Below are 18,650 nucleotides of genomic sequence, written 5' to 3'. Positions count from 1 at the left end.
GGGTTTCTATTGCTGTGATGAAAGACCATGACCAAAAGGAAGTTGAGGAGGAAAGGGTTTATTTGACTTACATTTTCACATCACTGTTCATCATCAAAGGAAGTCAGGACAGGAACTCAAAACAGGGCTGGAACCCGAAGGCAAGACCTGATGCAGAGGCCATGGAGTATTGCTGTTTATTTACTTGCTCAACCTTCTTTCTAATAGACCCCAGGACCACCAGCCAAGGTGGCACCACCTACAATGGGCTAGGTCTTAATCATTAATTAAGAAAATGTCCTACAAGTTTTAGAGACACAGAAAACAAGCTCCTGCCCACAGGGTGCTTACATTCAATCAGAATGAAAATGCCATCATTGATGAGTATGTACAGGCACCAAGTACTTAGTAAAAATCTAGACTATCTCATTAGGTCTTACAATAAACAACATTGCTAGTTGTTACGTACAACAGTCTCAAATATGAGCTGAGGTGCTTTAGACAATGATCATTGATGTTGCATGGCCTGATGGTATGTACACTGAAAATACTCTAACCGTATGTTCAGAACTAAGGCTATAGTGAACCCAGGCAATGTAACACAGTGACTGTCGCCAAAAACACCTTAGATTCATTAATGTTCAACTTTTGAGTCAATGTTTGGAAGTTGCCGATTCTTTCATGAAGTAGAAACTTCCAGTTTCTTTGGAAAGCCAGTTATATCAAAGGATATTTTGACAAACCAGACACTGGTGAAAAGTTTTGCTCTAGCAGACACAAAAAAGGATGTGTGAGGAAGGAGTATAAATATGACCCTCAGACAGTGGGAGCAGGAGCATGGGTTTGCTTTGCGCCGCCTTGCTATTCTCTAACAACACACATGCATTGGTTTGCCTTACATTGCTTTGCTGAGCTCCACTTGTGGTGACGCCATTGACAGAAACCCACCAAAGAACTCCTGGTGGTGCTCTGGTGGCATCTTGCCACTTCTACAGACTCGAGACAGTTGGCAGGGTGATATCAGCTGATACAGACTCATGTGGAGTTTTGCTAAGACAGACTCACATGGTGAGGCAAGAACGGAGAGAGGACTTGTGGAGGATATATAAATAGAATTCAACACACAGTGACAGCAACGGGCTTACATAGATAGCTCTGCAACACTTCTTGGTCTCACATGTCTTCACTCTGTTGAGAGAGGCACAGCAGAGAACTCCTCGTGTCCCTGCTGCTCCTGGTCATGATTCAGCAGAGGCCTGGCTGTGTCTGCTAGGTCATGCCACTGCCACTGATTTGTGTTTGCTATCCCAATACTATTGAACTGGACTGATAATATATCCATGAAGTGTTTGCAAGTGGATCGAGCTGCTGCTGCTAACCTGTGAACTGAACTGCTGATTTCCCGACAACACAGATTGGATTTGCTCCAAAGAAGAATTTCTAAATAGGTCCACTTCCCCCATACCCTAATAACCTTTCTTTTCTACTACCTCTGGTGAGTGGTGGATTAAAAGGGAGGTTAAAAAATTTAAGAACCATTATTAAAAGTAGATTTTGAAAAATCCAAGCTACACTTTCATGACCCCCATGTAACTTACGCAATTTACTATGAGGTTAGGGACTACAGTTTAAGAAGTTGTGCCCAGCAGTGGTGGCGCACACCTTTAATCCCAGCACTTGGGAGGCAGAGGCAGGTGGATTTCTGAGTTCAAGGCCAGCCTGTGAACTAGAGTCTACAGAGTGAGTCCCAGGACAGCCAGGGATACACAGAGAAACCTTGTCTCGAAAAACAAAACAAACAAACAAACAAACAAACAAAAAGAAGTTGTATTGAATATAAGAAAGACTGGATTATATCAACTGCAGATACAGCAAGGCACCATTAAACATAGAAAGAAACATATTTACCCAAACTACTGATTTTCATTAATCTTGCCCAAACTTATTCTCATTAACCACATGACTAATTTTATATAAATTCAAATATAATTTCTTACCTGCAGTTTCATTTTTTCCATGTCTCTAACTTTCTCAACTAATTCTCCCCTTAACTCTTCAAGGAGCAGTTGGAATTTTTCCTGGTTTGTTTGCTTTTCACTTAACACTCGCTTAAGTTCATTTTGTAATTTTACATATTCATCCTGCAACCTGATTTAAAAAAAAATCAATTTTAAACGAATATTTTACTTTCAAATTCACTGCTTCATATAAAGCCAACCAATAATACAGAAAAACAAGACTGATATAAGACATTTCATTAAACTTTTAACTGTTTTTTCTTTGCAAACTTTTATTGAATAATTAACACTGTAATTTCTGGAAGCAATTTTATTTTAAAGGAGAAAAAACACACACATTTATCCATGTGGATATATTTTATGTTTTATGTTTTGCTAGTTTCAAGGTAAGACTACATTCACAACCCACTTAATACAACAGATTTGAACAAAGTAATTTAAAATGTTTTTATTATAGTTAGTGTTAAATAAATATACTGCAAAATAACAAAAATATACTGTGTGTTCCAAAGCAAAGACGCAGCCAATACAATGTACTCCAGTAACAAGTTTTTAAGCAGCGCCCTCCCCCACAAACACTTTCTCTAAATATAAGTAATTTACCTTTTGTGTTCAATTTTCAGAGCCTGATAATTTTGTTTATGATGCTCACATCGTACCCGCTCATCAATTAACATGTTTTGGAACTCGGGTTCAGGATTCAGCCTACTGTCTCCTCCAGGTGGAAACATGCTGGGAAATGTGTCCATGTTTGTAAGGAGGCTGACATGTAAAGAGTATGCTGCGGCTTTTGTATTGTTTTAGCTTTCTTCCAGGAAGTGTTTCCAACTTCTTTCTTGCTAAGGCAGAATCTCAGGGGTCCAAATCATGCCTGCACAGAGACTGAGCATAATTAATACTCAATAACTTAAGCATCCTGTGGCTTTACATACTTGTTATCAATTATTTTCTTATCGTTTTTATTGTTAAAGTTCAGTTTTTAGATATCTTTCTCTCCATAAAACAAATGCAAAACTAAAGTTGAAGCACAGGTTCATATTTTTCCTTTGCTCCCATGAAACTCTGTAACCATCAAGCTCCCATCTTTAGCCTTATTAAATAAGAAGAATGACCTTTTCCAGTTTGAGTAATCTTTGATTCACAAATTAAGCTGTTTCTAAAAGTTAATGTGAAAAACTTTCAAGGGTGGATCCTGGTATAAAATATATACTCTAATAATTAAGGAGGAAAGGATATAGAACTTGGTAAGTGTCTGGAGGAAAATGACAATCTTCAAAAAAATAACCTTTAGTAATAATCATGTCTGTAAATTCATTCTGCAAAAGGTCTTTGACACATGGAAAACTGTACTTGGGCAGCAGGTTCAAATGGGAAAATCAATCAGCACACAACTATTGAGGGTTTCCTATGTGTGACACACACTTTTGCTAAGAACAGAAGATCACTTCATCCATCCCCCAATACTGACCCAGCATTAACTACTGCAATAACTAAATGCTTAATGCATAAACAAGTTAAAAATGATGCAACAGTGTTTTTGCTATAAAAAAATAAAGTTAATTCAAATAGTTCTATCCTTTTAACATCATTAATTTTTCTCCAGACCATTGTGTGTGTATGTATGTATGTATGTATGTATGTATGTATGTACATATTTTTCCTTCCTTCTGGCTTATGAAAACTATTCTCTAAATTACTCCATCTTGCTTGACAATATAATCTCTGATAAGTTAGTGTCATGTCTAACATATAAACATACACATATGTACAAACGCACACAGGCACACTCACCTTAAAATGAAATTGGTAGTGCCTAGATTTCCTATGAAATTCTACTTGGAAGTTGGGGGTGTTAAGGACACTTCGCTCCCTTACTCTTCACTCACTCCACTCCTCATTTTAAACCCAGCTCAACTGAACACATCAATTCATTCAGAGATTTCAACTTCCCACACGCTCTGAGGAAGGCTGCAAGAAGCTCATTCTGGCTTACAGCTTATACTGAACTTCTAGAGACTGAACATGGATACCACAGTGTCAGCCAGGGAGGAATAAAACAACGCACAGCAGATTCCTGATTTCCAGTTGTATTTAAGAGGCTCACCCTAACAAGCAGAAAGGTAAACAATGTAAAAAAGTCAAAAACTCTTCTTGAATTCAAGGAGATATGGTCACAAAGAAAACCATACCCACAAAACTGAAGAGGCTGACAAGCAAAGTCAGTCAACAGTGTACTAGAGCAGAACTGGACAAGTAGGAGTGCATCAGGCAAAGACAGGAGACGGTCAAGTGTAATTAACCAACTGCTGGAAGCTAGATGCAGGCAGCTGTCTGAGTTTAAAAACTCCAGGAGGATCCAGTTTTAGGTATTTCCCATACTTTTCTAAGCTTCACCTCCTGGAACCAACTAAGTTCTCAAAATAAATATTAGAGAAAAATGTTATGACAAAGAAGAGGGACACACATAGGAGCACTCTGAAATAAACAGTAGCATTCTAACCTTCTTAACAAAGGAAACTCTGTTTAACTTGCAGCCCAGTCTGCAGTGGTATTTGCAGAGTTATGACCTCACAGAAGAATAGCACTAAAATCTAGCATTCTCCTGCCATCCTCTCCCATATGAGGGGCAGTGCAGGAGACTGGATGTCACTGGCCACATTTCTAGCTCAGGAGTAGAGTTCACCAAAGTCTGAGGTTAATCATATAACTATAGAACTCTTCCCCTCTCTCTCTCCTTATAAAGTCTATAACATAGCTTATGACAGTGAAATGACTTACATCATTGCAATATTTATTTACACTAGAAGTATATGTTTGTGTACTCATATATTTACACAGAAATGTGAATTTGTGACTGTCCTGGGGAGGCTGAAAGACATCCAGAGCCTACCATGAGTGCCACTATGATGGAGAATGTGTGATGGAGGGATGGGAAAGATGGAAGGTGGGCAGATGGAGGAGAAAGAGAAGCCAAGGGGTTCATAGACTGTGGAGAAAGGTAAACCTGGAGACTTGATGGCAGTGAGGAACAGGGAGATAGGAGGAGGCCATGGCGAGGTCTTGGTGCAGGCTGCCACCAAGGGCTATGTCTGAGTCCATGGCCCTAATATAGCTAGGGTCTATGTTGATGTCTGTGTTCTGTACTGCTGCCTGAGTCACTGTGCTGAGCTGGCCCCTACACTTGCCAGCCACCACACTCTGGAGAGCAGGTCCCAGCCCCTGCTGGCTGCAGCATGGATGAGCATTGGGTGAACTAGTCTGGGAATTGCTGGAGAACTCACCCTGCTGGTGCAGGAACAGGAGAGCCAGGGGCTGATCTACTCAGCTACCTCCCAGGCCCACATCCAGGGGTTTGACTTGGCCCACCCCAACATCTACCCCATCTATGATCTGCTAGAACACAAGAGTCCTGGAGATCCAAAGCTGCAGGATATCTCCATGACACAGGGCAACAACAGGATATCCAAGGAGTCCCCAGTGAACATTTGCAAGTAAAGATGTGTAGACCAAAGGGTATACTGTGTAACACACTACAGCTTCCACAGCAAGATTTTATTTTACTTTACTTTACTTTACTTTACTTTATTTTATTTGTGGAGAGGTTGCAAGGGTGGAGGATACATATGAAGGGACAAGGAAATGAGTAGGATGGGGTGCTTGATGTAAAATTCACAAAGAATCAATAAAAAGTTTCTTTATAACAGGAAATGTGCATTTTGTATGTGTATATATGTTCCCATACTGAATACAATGGATATTATACACCACTTCATTCAACCACAGAACATATATTCTTCTCAAGCTTACGTGGAATTATTCATTAGGAACTGAATTCTAGCTGGGCATAGAGGCTTACACCTTTAACCCCAGCATTCAGGAGGTAAAAGCAGGATTGCTGTGAGTTCGAGGCCAGCCTGATCTACATAATGAGTTCCAAGACAGTCAAGGCTACATAGACAGACCCTGCACCAGTCTCCCCACTGCCAAAATAGAAAAAAAAAAATTCACATTCTAGTACCAAATCACAATAAATTAAAAAGAATAGTAATCATACAGTGTTGGCTCTTAAACCAGGAAGAAATTATACAAATAATCAACAAGAAAAAGATAGCTGACAATTTGGAAATTAAACACACTTCTAAATAATATGTAGGTAAGAAACTCTGGAAGATAGACCATTCTCACAAAATTAACATACTCTTTCTTATAAATTATACTAATCATTTCCTGTATTTAGTCAAATGATTAAAACCACACTTCATTTTAAAAAAAAACTTGTATATACGTCTTTATAGTACCTTTATTTTTAATTGCCAAAATCAGGAGATAAATAAGGATGTTCTTCCACGAGTGAATGGGTAAAATGTAGCTTCAACACACAAATTCAAAACTAATAATAAGGAATAAGCTAGCAAGCTATAAGAGGAAAAAATGGAGAAAGCATAAATGCATATTATTGCTAAGTGAAACTGACCCAGTGTGACAAGAGTTTCTGTAAAGTGACAACGTTTTAATGTTCAGGAGTTGGGTCACAGAGGCATGAAAACTATCAGTAGGTGTCAAGAGTGAGGAAGGACTGGGAGCATGCAGAAGACTGTTAAAGTAGTAAAGCTGCCTATGATACTATGATGGCAGATATGTGCTTATAAACAACTGGCAAAACGTACACAACACTAGTACAACAAGAGTGAACCTTAATGTAAATCTAGGACTTTGGTTAGTAATGGTGTGCCAAGGTAGGCTTGTGTAGTTGCACTGCCAACAGAAGTTGTCTATGTATGAAGATGAAGTTCCAGGCCAGCCAGGACTACATAGTAAGAACCTGCATCTAAATAAACAGTTAAATAAGTTTTAAAGACAGCTTAATAAAAGAGAAGTAGGGATAAGGAATATATGACAGAAATCATGCATAGTCCAGGAGCCTAAAATATTTCCTATTTCTTAATTCTTTATAATAAAAGGCTCCCAAATTCTTCTTTAGTATGACCATTAAAAATGCTACATGGAAAATGTTAAAGAACTTACCTAAAACAGGGCTTAACAACTTCAGCATTACTGCTGTAAAAAAGAATACAATTTGTGGTTGTTGGGGGCTGTCTTGTATATACAGTATTTAGCAACAGTCTACTCTCCATCTACTAGACGCCTAGTAGTACCTGGCTTAGTTGAGAGAGCCAAACACCTCTACATATTGCTCCATAGTCTACCGCTTCCATCCCTGACCCCCACCCATTAATAATGAATGGCCTAAGAAGAGAAGTAGAAAACAGACATTGTAAAACAGGAGATTTAAACCAATTGCACTAACATATACAGAATAATGTTTGAAATAAAGACTTTTTTAAAAAAATGCAATTCAGCCATGTGTTCCTTTATATGAACTTTTTTGTTTAACCATCAGGGCAAAGAAAAGTTGAAATTAAAAGGGAAAAAGATGTTGCAAGCATTAATCAAAAGATAGATGATAAATCTGTATTACCAGGTAAAGTCAATTTTAAAATCCCCTCCCTCCAAAAACAAAAGAAAACAAAACATACTACTAGAAATAATGAGGGACACTCATAATGATAAGGGTTAAATACACCAGAGAGAAGTGATTATTTTAAATGTCAATACACTTATTATGTCCACTAAATACATAAGCAGAGCTTGTGAAAGCCATAAGGAAAAACAGACAAATATATAATCACAGGGAGAAAACGTAACCACAATTCAGATCAAGCACATTCTTTGGATTGTTGCTGTTCGGATGGGGAAGTGTAGGGATGGTTCTTATGTGCACATGTCAAATTTTATATTTAAAAACCTAACAAACCCTTTCCTAAGGTAGCTGTGCCGTTTTCTATTCAACCAACAGCATATGAGAGCTCGTTCTGCTTCCTTACACTGTTACCAACAGTTGGGACTGCAAATCTAATTTTAGCCATTTTAGGAAGTATAAAGTGTTAGCTCACTGTAGTTTTAATCTGAAGTTCCCTTAAGTACTTTTTTACATATTTAATAGCCTATCATAAATCTTTTAAATCTATGAAAGGATCTTTGTTTTAAGAACAAAGTAAAAAATAAATGATAAAATGAGCACTAGCTAAGTATATTTTAAAAGGTAAAAGCCCAAATTTAACATTTCTCAGTACATTAATGACTTACATAAGCACATATTTCCCATTCATTTGCAAATACTAACTTCATTTCCAGGAAAGCCTTTCTCATCACTCTGTATCTGATCGAGTGAATCCACTGTAAGGAGTAAGTGAGTCAGTAATCCCAGCATGCAGGTAGCTGAGGCGGAACATCATCACCAAGAGTCCAGGTTGGAAACCAGCCCAAGCAACTCACTGAACCTCTCTCAAAAACAGAAAATACAAAAGTTCAGTGAGGCATTACTTCTTCAGTGAAGTATTAACTCTACCAAATATGTTTAATTTTCTGAATGCTAGATTATTAGTAAATATAACATGTAATTTCACTTCCTCCATGGCTAGGAACATCTACATATACAGTCTCAACACCTACAACAAACAGAAGCCTATATTAAGATCATAAAACCACTAAGTAAACAAATGGTATGGCCACCCATTCAATGTCAACTTCGTCTCAATTCATTTTTCTCATCTGTATTCTGAAACTGTGGCTTCTAGTTTGTGAACTGAATGCTAGTTCCCCAAAAGTTATCTAATGTCTGGATGCTATGAATATGTAATTAAATATTCAAACAGGATAAACTAACCCTAGATTATATAGGTAGATCTTAAATATAATCATGTTCATTCATTCATGGCAAAGTTTCTCCTGTAGACCAGGGTGGCCTTAAACTCAGAGATATGCCTGCTTCTTCCTCCTTAGTGCTGGGACTAAAGGTGTGTGACACTACCGCCTGGCTAGTCATGTACTTTTAAGAGAAAGAAAGAGGGAGTTTCAGGCTGCAAAAGGTGAAACAAAGGTTAGTCAAATAAAAAGAAATGTCTGGAGCCATAAAAGCTGAAAGAGGCAAAGAAAAGATTCTCACCTAGGGTTCTGACAACAATCTCATTTCATAGGTCTGGTCTCTAAAACCAAAAGGGAATAAAATCTGAAGTATTTTTTTTTTTTTTTTTTTTTTGGTTTTTTCGAGACAAGGTTTCTCTGTATAGCCCTGGCTGTCCTGGAACTCACTCTGTAGACCAGGCTGGCCTCGAACTCAGAAATCCGCTTGCCTCTGCCTCCCAAGTGCTGGGATTAAAGGTGTGCGCCACCAACGCCCGGCTAAAATCTGAAGTATTTTTAATAGAGTAATTTGCACAAGTACAAGTTGTTACCACTCTAGTTGGCTGCATGAACCTAGGAGAGTGAATGTGGCCTACTGAAGTCTCATGCAATAGCCATCTTTAGTCAAGGCATAAGACAATTTATATTCTGAGGGTCAGACAAAGTCATTAGGGGTAAAGTTCACTTGAGTTGTATACAAGCTGTATACAGTCACAGGGGCCAGGTCACATGAGTTTAGGCTGTACACAATCACAGGAACAACTCATGTTTGGAAACATCATTCTGAACACTGGATAAGATGATGGGCAAACCCACTCGTATTTATTACACCTGGGAGGAACGTAGAAGCACATTCCAAGAACAACCCACGTTATGGAGGAACAGAGGTTACAAGACGGTTTTCTTGTTTACTTGGAGTTTTCTCGAAAGTTCTCGGGATCTCCTCACACAGCTTTACTCATGGACTGTGATCTAACACAGATCACTAAAACACCAACTTTCTGTTTATTCCTAATTTTTTATCAAAACTCAAAATCTGTACTATAAGTTTTAATTGATTCGTCATACATCTTTAATGTCAACCAGTGACTCAGATACCTATCCATTTACTAGACTCTCAAAACAGACACAAATGCATGCACAGGAATCTAGAACAAAGAGCTTATCAACTAAATATATCCATAATGCACGTTTTTAAAGTATTAATTCAGAAGCTGGAGAGAGGGTCCAGCAGTTAAGATCACACACTGTAAGTTTTTACAGAAGCCCCCGATTCAGCTTCCAGCACTCACATACGTGATGGCTAGCAATCACCTCCAACTCCGGCTCCAGGAAGCCCAATGCCCGCCCTCGTCTGGCCTCTGCATGCACTGCACTCGTACATCACATATACACATGCAGGCAACATTCATACACATAAAATTCAAATGTTTTAAAGATTCTTTTATAATAAGCATATAATTTAAGCCATAACAAGAAAAGGTAAAGCATCTTAGTAAGCCTCTTAGTGATTTAGTATCTATAAAGGCAGTTCTTCTAACACCAACTTTTAACCAAACACTCCCTTGTCCCTTCTTTACAACTCTAACAATGACATAAGCACACACACATGTCCTTATGACTTCTTTTGACTGACCCCGGATCGATACACCTACACATTACAGCTTCTCCTACACAGGCATTCAATTTTTTAAAGCAGTGAATAGTACAATGTCTGCCCAAAAGTGTGGCAATTCAAGACATTCAAAAAGCACAGCTGCTGATGCTTATGGAAAGCTTCCAAATACATTTCATTAAAAAGCACATGATCTATGCCTTTGAACATTTCAAAACAATACTTTACATATTTCATTCCCCAAAATGAATGTTGTTTTTGTTGTTTTTCAAAATATTAAAAAGTCTAGTGATAACCTTCACCGGCATTTCCTTCTCTTATAAACAGAAATTAGAAATTTATTCAAAATCCAAAGACAACTCTGCACTAGGCACTCTACAGGCTGTTGGCTAGCCATCCCATGTTTTGTATAGTGAATAAATGTCACATTTTGACACTTTGCCAGAACCTGAAGTGCAGCTGGGAGCAGACCCTTCAGAGCCCTGGCAACATGCCAAGCTCAATAATTATCATTTAGAGACAAACAGGGGAAGTCAGGGAAAGAGGAAAGGAAGAAGATATGTATTTGAGTAGTTAGCAATCCACCACCAAACACTGAATTACAATGTTATTATTTTCTTACAATCACACTTTCTACTGCTGTACAACTTAACTCTGGTAAATTTCTGGCAAGATACTGTAGCCAGCCAACTTCAAAAACTTATTTGTAATAAATTACAAATCTAACACTGTGATTTAAAATGCAAAAATGATCCTTAACAAAATCATACTTCAAACTCACTTCAAGGTTTCAAGTATAGTTTCTGTGACGTATAACATGGGAAATTATGAGCCAGCAGCACCTCTGGTGTGTGTATTACAGTCTATTCCGTTAGACTCGCACCACATGGCTAATACACAAAATGTTATCCAATGATCCAACATATCCTGAAATACATTCTTTAACCAACATATCTTGAAATACATCAAGTAAATCCTAATGTAATTTTATCTGAGCTATGCAACATAGTTTGAACTTTACAATGAAAAATTTATATTTGTACTGAAATTGATGTAAACATCTTTTAGAATTGTCAAAAACTTTTAAAAAATTTATAGGCATAAATGAGGTAAAAGTCATCTTCCATAGAAAGGTGAACTAAAACAAAGAAACTGTTTACGTTTTTTTTTAAAAAAACACAATAATCCAGCAGCACTTATTCAATGACTATACCACATGTACTGCCTAGTCTACTTATAATAAAAGTTTGAGGGATATACCAAAATATGCAGACTATCAACTCAAGCCAGCTCTTCAGCAAGAAAGAGCTGGCCCATAGTCACAAGACTACAGATGAATTTTTAAGTGCCTATTTTATGCCATACATTTTGTTGGGTAAAGATAAAATAAGAAGAACACCTAGTCTTCAAAGAAGTGATAGTGGTCAGTGAAGCAAACATGTTAGCTACAGTTTAGACGTTAAAGGACCTTCCAGGGCAGAAGTACTGAGAGTACAAAGTCATCTGCTCAGTCCCATGCCATGTGGCTGGAACACAGAGACTGCCTACTGTTCCTTCATCTCCTTATGGAGTCCTCAGGTCAGCAGGGGCATACTGCTAGGGAGGATTACACAATTCCAGGCCCTTCTCTCCTTGGCTTCTTAGACACAATGTTTGCTACAGCACCCACTACCCATCACTGCCATTGGACAAAGGCCCAACTGTAGCCTAGAAACTCCAAACTACAACCCAAAATAAAGCTTTTCTCTTTGAAAGCTAATTATCTGTTCTTTTTTTAATCGATAGGAAGCTAACAAATATACCCGTCATGGTTTCTTTATTGCCGTGATAAGACCCCCATGATGAAAGCAACTTATGGAAGAGTTTATTGGGGCTTGAGTCCATGACAATGACGGCAGTGAATAAGGCAGCAGGCAGGCAGGCACAAAGCTGAAACTGAGCTTACAGCCTTACCCAAAAGTAGAAGGCGAAGAGAGCTAAAGGGAACGGTGAGGCTTTTCAAACCTCAGAGCCCCAGCCCCAGTGACAACGCCTCTTCAACAAGACCACGCCTCCTAACCTTGCCCAACAGTTCCACCCACTGGGGAACGATGTATTTAAACATATGAGAGTCTGGGGGCCATTCTCATCCAAACCACCACAACACATTAACAGGAACTGCAGACTAACCAAGATGAAAGAAAATATACCATCATATCATCTTTGGACTGTTAAAACTTTGTCATTTGCATATGTTGTCTTTTCAAAATATTAATTCAGAAAGCCTTAAAATAATAAACATATTTGTAGGTATTATGAGGGCAGAGAGGGAAGAATCATACTTATCAGAGACACCACCCAAAAATAATTCGAAATTAAAACCAAGGTGGAGATGCAAAAAAAAAAGAAAAAAAAATCAAGGTACAAAACACAGAAATGAAGAGACAAATATCAGTGTGGCTGCTGCCTGGACAGGTAGGGCAAAGCCTTAAGGATTATGTGCAGAGAATCAAAGTTTATTTTCAATTATTAGAGAGTCAATGCAAGATTTTAAGCTGTAGATAGATGAGGGAACCCAGGACAGGTTCAGATTTGTACTCCAGAAAAAAATAATTAGGAAATATACTTCCACATGTGGAAGTCTTTCCAAATTAAGGAACCAGAGGAAAAAAAGAGAAAGAACACAAATGTACAGAAAAACAATGAGGGCCTGACCCATGATACAGCAACAAGCAGTTCAGAAAATAGTCTTGAATATGGAGACAGAGGGTAAGGAGCTAACAGAACTTGACACCCTTTTCTTCAAACATAATAAAATCTCATTTTAATGTTAAGAGATTAAAGTGGAAACATAAGGGTTCTTTGGAAAGTCAGTTGCGTCATACGGTGTTTTGCTAAAGCAAGCATGAGAAAGGACAAATGATAAAGAATTCTTCCCTAATACATGTATTGGTTCACCTTACATGCATTGTTGAGCTCCATTTGTCATGACTCCATAGAGAGAAACACACCAACAAACTTCTCAAAAGGTTCCTACTGCTTCTTGTCACTTCCACAGACTTGGGCCAATTGGCAGGGTGATGTCAGCTGATAAGACTCACATGGAGTTTTGCTAAGGCAAGACTCATAGAGGACACATGATGTTTGGAGGGAGTATAAACAGTACTCAACATACAGTGACTGGGCTTGGTGTGCTTGCATAGCTAGGTCTACAACACTTCTTTGGTCTCCTATCTTCACTTCGCTGAGAGAGGTGTGGCAAAGAACTCCTAGCGACCATCCCTGGTGGTCCTGGTCCCTCCTGTTGACTCATGCCAACTGGCTGAGGCCTGGCTGTCTCTGCCAGGTCGTGTCACTGCTGATGATTCGTGTTTGCTATCCCAACACTACCAAACTGGACTGCTGCTATATTCGTGAAGTATTTTCGACTGGATCAAGCTGCCACTACTGACCTTCGAATTGAACTGATTACCTCACAGAGCAGATGGGATTTGCTCCAAAAAACAATTTCTAAACAGGTCCACTTCCCTGATATCCTAATAACCTTTTTTTTCTACTACCTCTGGTGGATGGTGGGCTAGAAGGGAGGTTAAAGCATTTAAGAACCATCATTAAGAGTAGGTCATTGAAAATGTTAAGCCCACAAGAGATGGCATAGTTAGTAAAGTGCTTGCCACAGAAACACGAGAGTCTGAGTCCAGACAGCCTGCCTGCACATAAAAAACTGGGAGTAGCAGCTTTTGCAGTAATCTCAAACCTGGGGAGGCAGAGACAGGAGGATTCCTGAGGTGTGCTGGCCAGGCAGCTCCGTCCCTCAATGAGCTCCAAATTGAGAGTCTGCTTCAAAAGATAAGGTAGAAGACACTGACGTCAATCTCTACCCTCCAGATAAACATGCATAAACACAGACATGCACACATACCGCATGGACACACACACACCTACTCAACACACACACACATAAAAAATACTAAAAAATGATTGAGTTTTAAAAATCAAGCAGGATAAGTTTTGCAAAAGCATTTTGGTTAACTGTAAATACCACCACAGTAAAATATTCAGAATCCACCTTTCTTCCAAAGGAATTTCCTAAGAAGGGTAAACTCTAAAGCTGGCTCTGTCAGGAACAAAGACTTGAAAATGTGGATTTTGTTCCTTAAATGTCCACCTGCTGCTGTTCCTCCTTATTCTTTCCTTCAAACAAACCATCTCTATAGCAACACACTCTTCAGAAATTTGTGGGTGGAAAGCATATGTTTGTGCAAAAATGTAACAACCCAAGAAAATGAACTACTTTTGTTTCCTTTTATCACAAAAAACCACATATGTATATATCTTAATATCTAAAAATTAGTAAATAGGTATGAAACAAAAATGTTTTTTAAAACAAAGAAATATAAAAATTGTACAATTGGTGTTACACGTGTTTACAAGGAAATTCTTTTTATAGGTTACAATGACACCTTGTGGTAAAACTTTTCAAATTATACAGATTTTACAACAGAAATACAAGGATGGTTTAGAAAATAAGCAATAACACCAAGACCAAAGAACTGAGGTGGTTTGGCCATATACAATAATCCATTTGGAAACTTGAAAGGCAAAAACTCTAAAGAAGTCTTAATAGGAGGTAAACATAGTAAGTACTTTATGACACTATAAATGCATAACACTTGACAACAGTATTAGCAGAATTAAATCTTTCAAATGATGCAAAAAAAATCACTTTTATAATTCTGGCCAAAATTTCTAACAATAATTTCTTTACATGAAAATAATAACATGTGACTTATAAACTATAAAAAATAAAATATTACTCTTCTCTTGCCAATTAAAAACACTATGTCTTTAAAATATGAGAGCATTTCAATCTTGATTGAACCAATAATTAAGAGGGTATTTTATATGATCTTTCATGCAGTATTTACTGTTTTAAAATATACTAAGGGACTGGGCATAGTGGCCTAACACCTTTAATCCCAATACTCCAGAGGCAGAGACAGGCAGATCTGAGTTCAAAGTCAGCCTGGTCTGCATAGTGAGACCTTGCCTCAAAAATCAAAAATAAAAATAAAATATGCTAAGTACTAGGTGGCAAAAACTTAATTTTTGTATGCACACATTTTGTCAATCTTTTAAATTGTTGTTCTCTCTGCAGCTGTATGTCACAGTCAGCTCCCATTTCTCTGATCCATCTCTCTCATGTGTTTTCCCTCACCTTCACTTGCCATGCCAAGGACCTCGTCCACAGTGCCATCCCCATTAGAAAGTTCAATTGTCCCTCTCATAGCTCGTTTACTACTGGTTTGAGTCACAAGTGTACACCCAAGTTCCTAAATGTCTCTTTTAGTACATACCTCTAGCTTGATTCATACGGTTCATCTACAGTGGAAGCTTAATGATGGGACTCAGTAACTCACTATTACAAAATACTGTACTTTGACACTGTGAAACAGCAGAAGCCAAGAGGTTTATGACTCCTTCCCATTTTTCCCACATACTCTCCTGGATTGTGGTTTGAAGGAGAAATGTCTCCAAGAGCTTGGGTATTCCAATGACTGGTTCACAGTGGGTGGTGCTGTTTGGAAAGGCTTAGGTGGTACAGTCTTACTGAGGGAGTGTGTCCTTGGGGTCAGGTTTTAAAGAGTTTGTACCCTTGCCCTAATCCCATTTGTTCTCTCTGCTCTCCACTTAAGGTTAGGATGTGATCTCAGCTTCCCGCTGCTGCTGCTGCTGCTGCTGCTGCTGATGATGATGATGATGATGATTCATCTTCATCTGCTGACTTTGACTTTTTAATGTATTTACTATTTACTTAAATATAGGGTTATGTGCTAGAGCCAGTAGTTTGTTCCTGCCTTTCACTTTGTGGCAAGGTCTCTCTTGCTTCTGCTTTTGCACTGTGTACTCTAGGCTATCTGTCTAGTCTGTAAGTGTCTGGGCAATTCTCATTTGCACCCTTCATTTCCCATAGGTTTGCTGGGATTACAGATGCACACCATACTCAACTTTTCATGCGATTTCTGGGATCAAACTCAGGTCATCAGGCTTGGATATTTAACACTTGTACCTGCTAAGCCATCTTGGCAGCCCTCATCTATTGATCTGAATCATTCTTTTCATAATGCTGCCCGCCCCACTGCCAAACAAAATACTTTACACTTCGCTTTTTTTTTTTTTTTTAAAGATATTGTAGTGGGAACAGAAAGCTCAAAGTTCAGCCATGGAATGCATCCATAGAGAGGGCAAAGAAGACCCCCAAGATTTCCTCAATTTCCCCAGTTGATTTCTGCTGGATGTTTCTTTGTAAGTACCCAATTTGATGATGTTACATATCTGATACTTGCTATTTGTGTTTGGAAGATTGGCAAAGGGGAATGTCTGCTCTGCCCATGTACTCAACCATGACTTCCAAATGACTGCCTCGACAGGGCTTCTCTGTCAATTTCTAGTGCATGATTATAGGTCCCCAGTTTAATGCTGTTACCTTTTGTTTGATCTGTCAATTAGACTACTCCAGCCATCTCTGTGAGACACTGTGAGTGTCCAATTTGATGTTTTGCTATCTATCTGCTGTTTCTCTCTAATAATCACTATTTACTCCTTTACTTTTGTTTGATATATAACTTAAACTCATTCACACAAAAATGAACTCAAAATGAACATAAAGAATTTTTTACCTGTGACACCAAAATATAATCCTATGTGAACACTAGACCAACAAGAAAAATTGTCTTTAAAGACAAGGGGAATGGCTCCTTAAGGAATGATACCAGAAGTTGATCTCTTGTTTCACCACATACTCACATACATGAACATACACACGCACGAACACACACACGTGTGTGTACGTGCATACATGAACACATACCCTATTCTTACTATATAATCCTGCCCATACATGTATAGGTATTCACACTTAAAATGAAAGATGTATAACTATAAAACATTGACACAACTATTCAGAACAACTTTGAGAGTTAAACACAAATCCATCATGAGGTAAATAGACAAACAAGTTGTATTATTTATATAATGGGATATCATTCAGGAATAATAAGTACATAAATGTCAAAATAATTATGCAATGAAAACATATTCAGATAAAAATAGAATAATATGTTACATTTATATAAAAATCCAAGAAACATATGTTAAAGCAACAAAGAAAAAGAGACCATGATTTTGAGATGGAACAAGGAGGGGAAGGTTACACAGGCAGGACTGGAAGGGAAAGAGAGGAAAAAAGAAGGAAGATGATGTGACTGTATTTTAATTTTTAAAAAAATTACAAAACAAACATATGCAAGAAACACAAATCAATTGATAGTTGAGGAAAATTAAGAACCTAACTCAACACATATTTGAAGTGACTAATAAATATCTAACATTGTTCAAAGAATTATGAGTAATATAAAGTAAGTACAAAATAAGTTTTATCCTCCAGAGAAGAATTTCAGTCATAGCCACACAGTTTTCCTACTTCCAACATAATGGAATAAAGCTACAAATTCTTTTCACAAAAACAGCCAAAATCCAGCCATTTCAGTGTTCTGGAACCCAACCAAAGGCTTACCACACAGTCTGATTGTTCAATCATGAAAACAACTGGTATGGATAAGAATAACCTGAGTCCACGGTATTCTTCTGTTTGGTTTTTCCCAATGCCTCACACTGACAGATCAGTGAAGGAGTTCAGACTGTAACAGTGAAAACACTTTCAGCATTATTCAACAGGTAATCTGATTTTTGATGTACTGTCAATTAAAGTGGAGATCTCTATGACAAGCAGAGATGGACAATAGTTCCCCTAGTCTCAGATTAGGGGCCTCTTTAGGGCAAGCAAAGAACCAACTAGGGATTTTACAAAGGTCTAGAAATTAAAGAGAACCATAGGGATTTGATAAACTGTCCACTAACCCAGATAGAACAAAAACTACAAACATATAGACCAAAGACCAGAGCAGGTATAGGTCATCCACATATCCAGAAGAGCTGTACACACACAGAGAAAGAATCAAAAACACTAATGAAAAGTAAAGCCAAGACAGACTTGAAAATAAACTGTATTTAAATGCACCCTTACCAAGCACAGGTCTACCCATGGGTCAGTTTGAACATATAAGTTAATTCTTGTTTGAATACAAAGCTATACAGATGCAAAAAAAAACAACCTTAAAAATAAATTGGCCTAGGTACAGTAGTAGAGTGTGTCATCTTATTTAAAGGCATTAAATTACATAACGGAATGACTATAATACTGTATGGTTAGGCTTATAATATGCATAACTATTATATATATATATATATGTGTA

General features: G+C 37.9%; 1 protein-coding gene across 4 annotated transcripts in view; it reads right to left on the bottom strand.

Annotated features, from left to right (window-relative positions):
- Positions 1-18,650, bottom strand: part of Cep83 (centrosomal protein 83) — a 104,441-nt gene that overhangs the window by 70,292 nt on the left and 15,499 nt on the right. For 2 of the 4 annotated variants that reach the window (XM_028783054.1, XM_028783057.1), the window contains exons 2-3: positions 2,601-2,868; positions 1,977-2,127 (exon numbers count right to left, since the gene is read on the bottom strand). In XM_028783054.1, the coding sequence (XP_028638887.1) occupies positions 1,977-2,127; positions 2,601-2,746 (297 nt within the window). In that variant the 5' untranslated portion in view covers positions 2,747-2,868. Of the gene's footprint in view, positions 1-1,976; positions 2,128-2,600; positions 2,880-14,092; positions 14,170-18,650 lie in introns of those variants that run through there. The other 2 variants (XM_028783056.1, XM_028783055.1) reach the window with 2 other exon arrangements.

This window comes from Grammomys surdaster, unplaced genomic scaffold (genome assembly GCF_004785775.1).
Source record: "Grammomys surdaster isolate TR1022 unplaced genomic scaffold, NIH_TR_1.0 958, whole genome shotgun sequence".
NCBI lineage: Eukaryota > Metazoa > Chordata > Mammalia > Rodentia > Muridae > Grammomys > Grammomys surdaster.
Note: the sequence above shows the minus strand (reverse complement) of the source record. Positions and strands in the feature narration are given on the sequence as shown.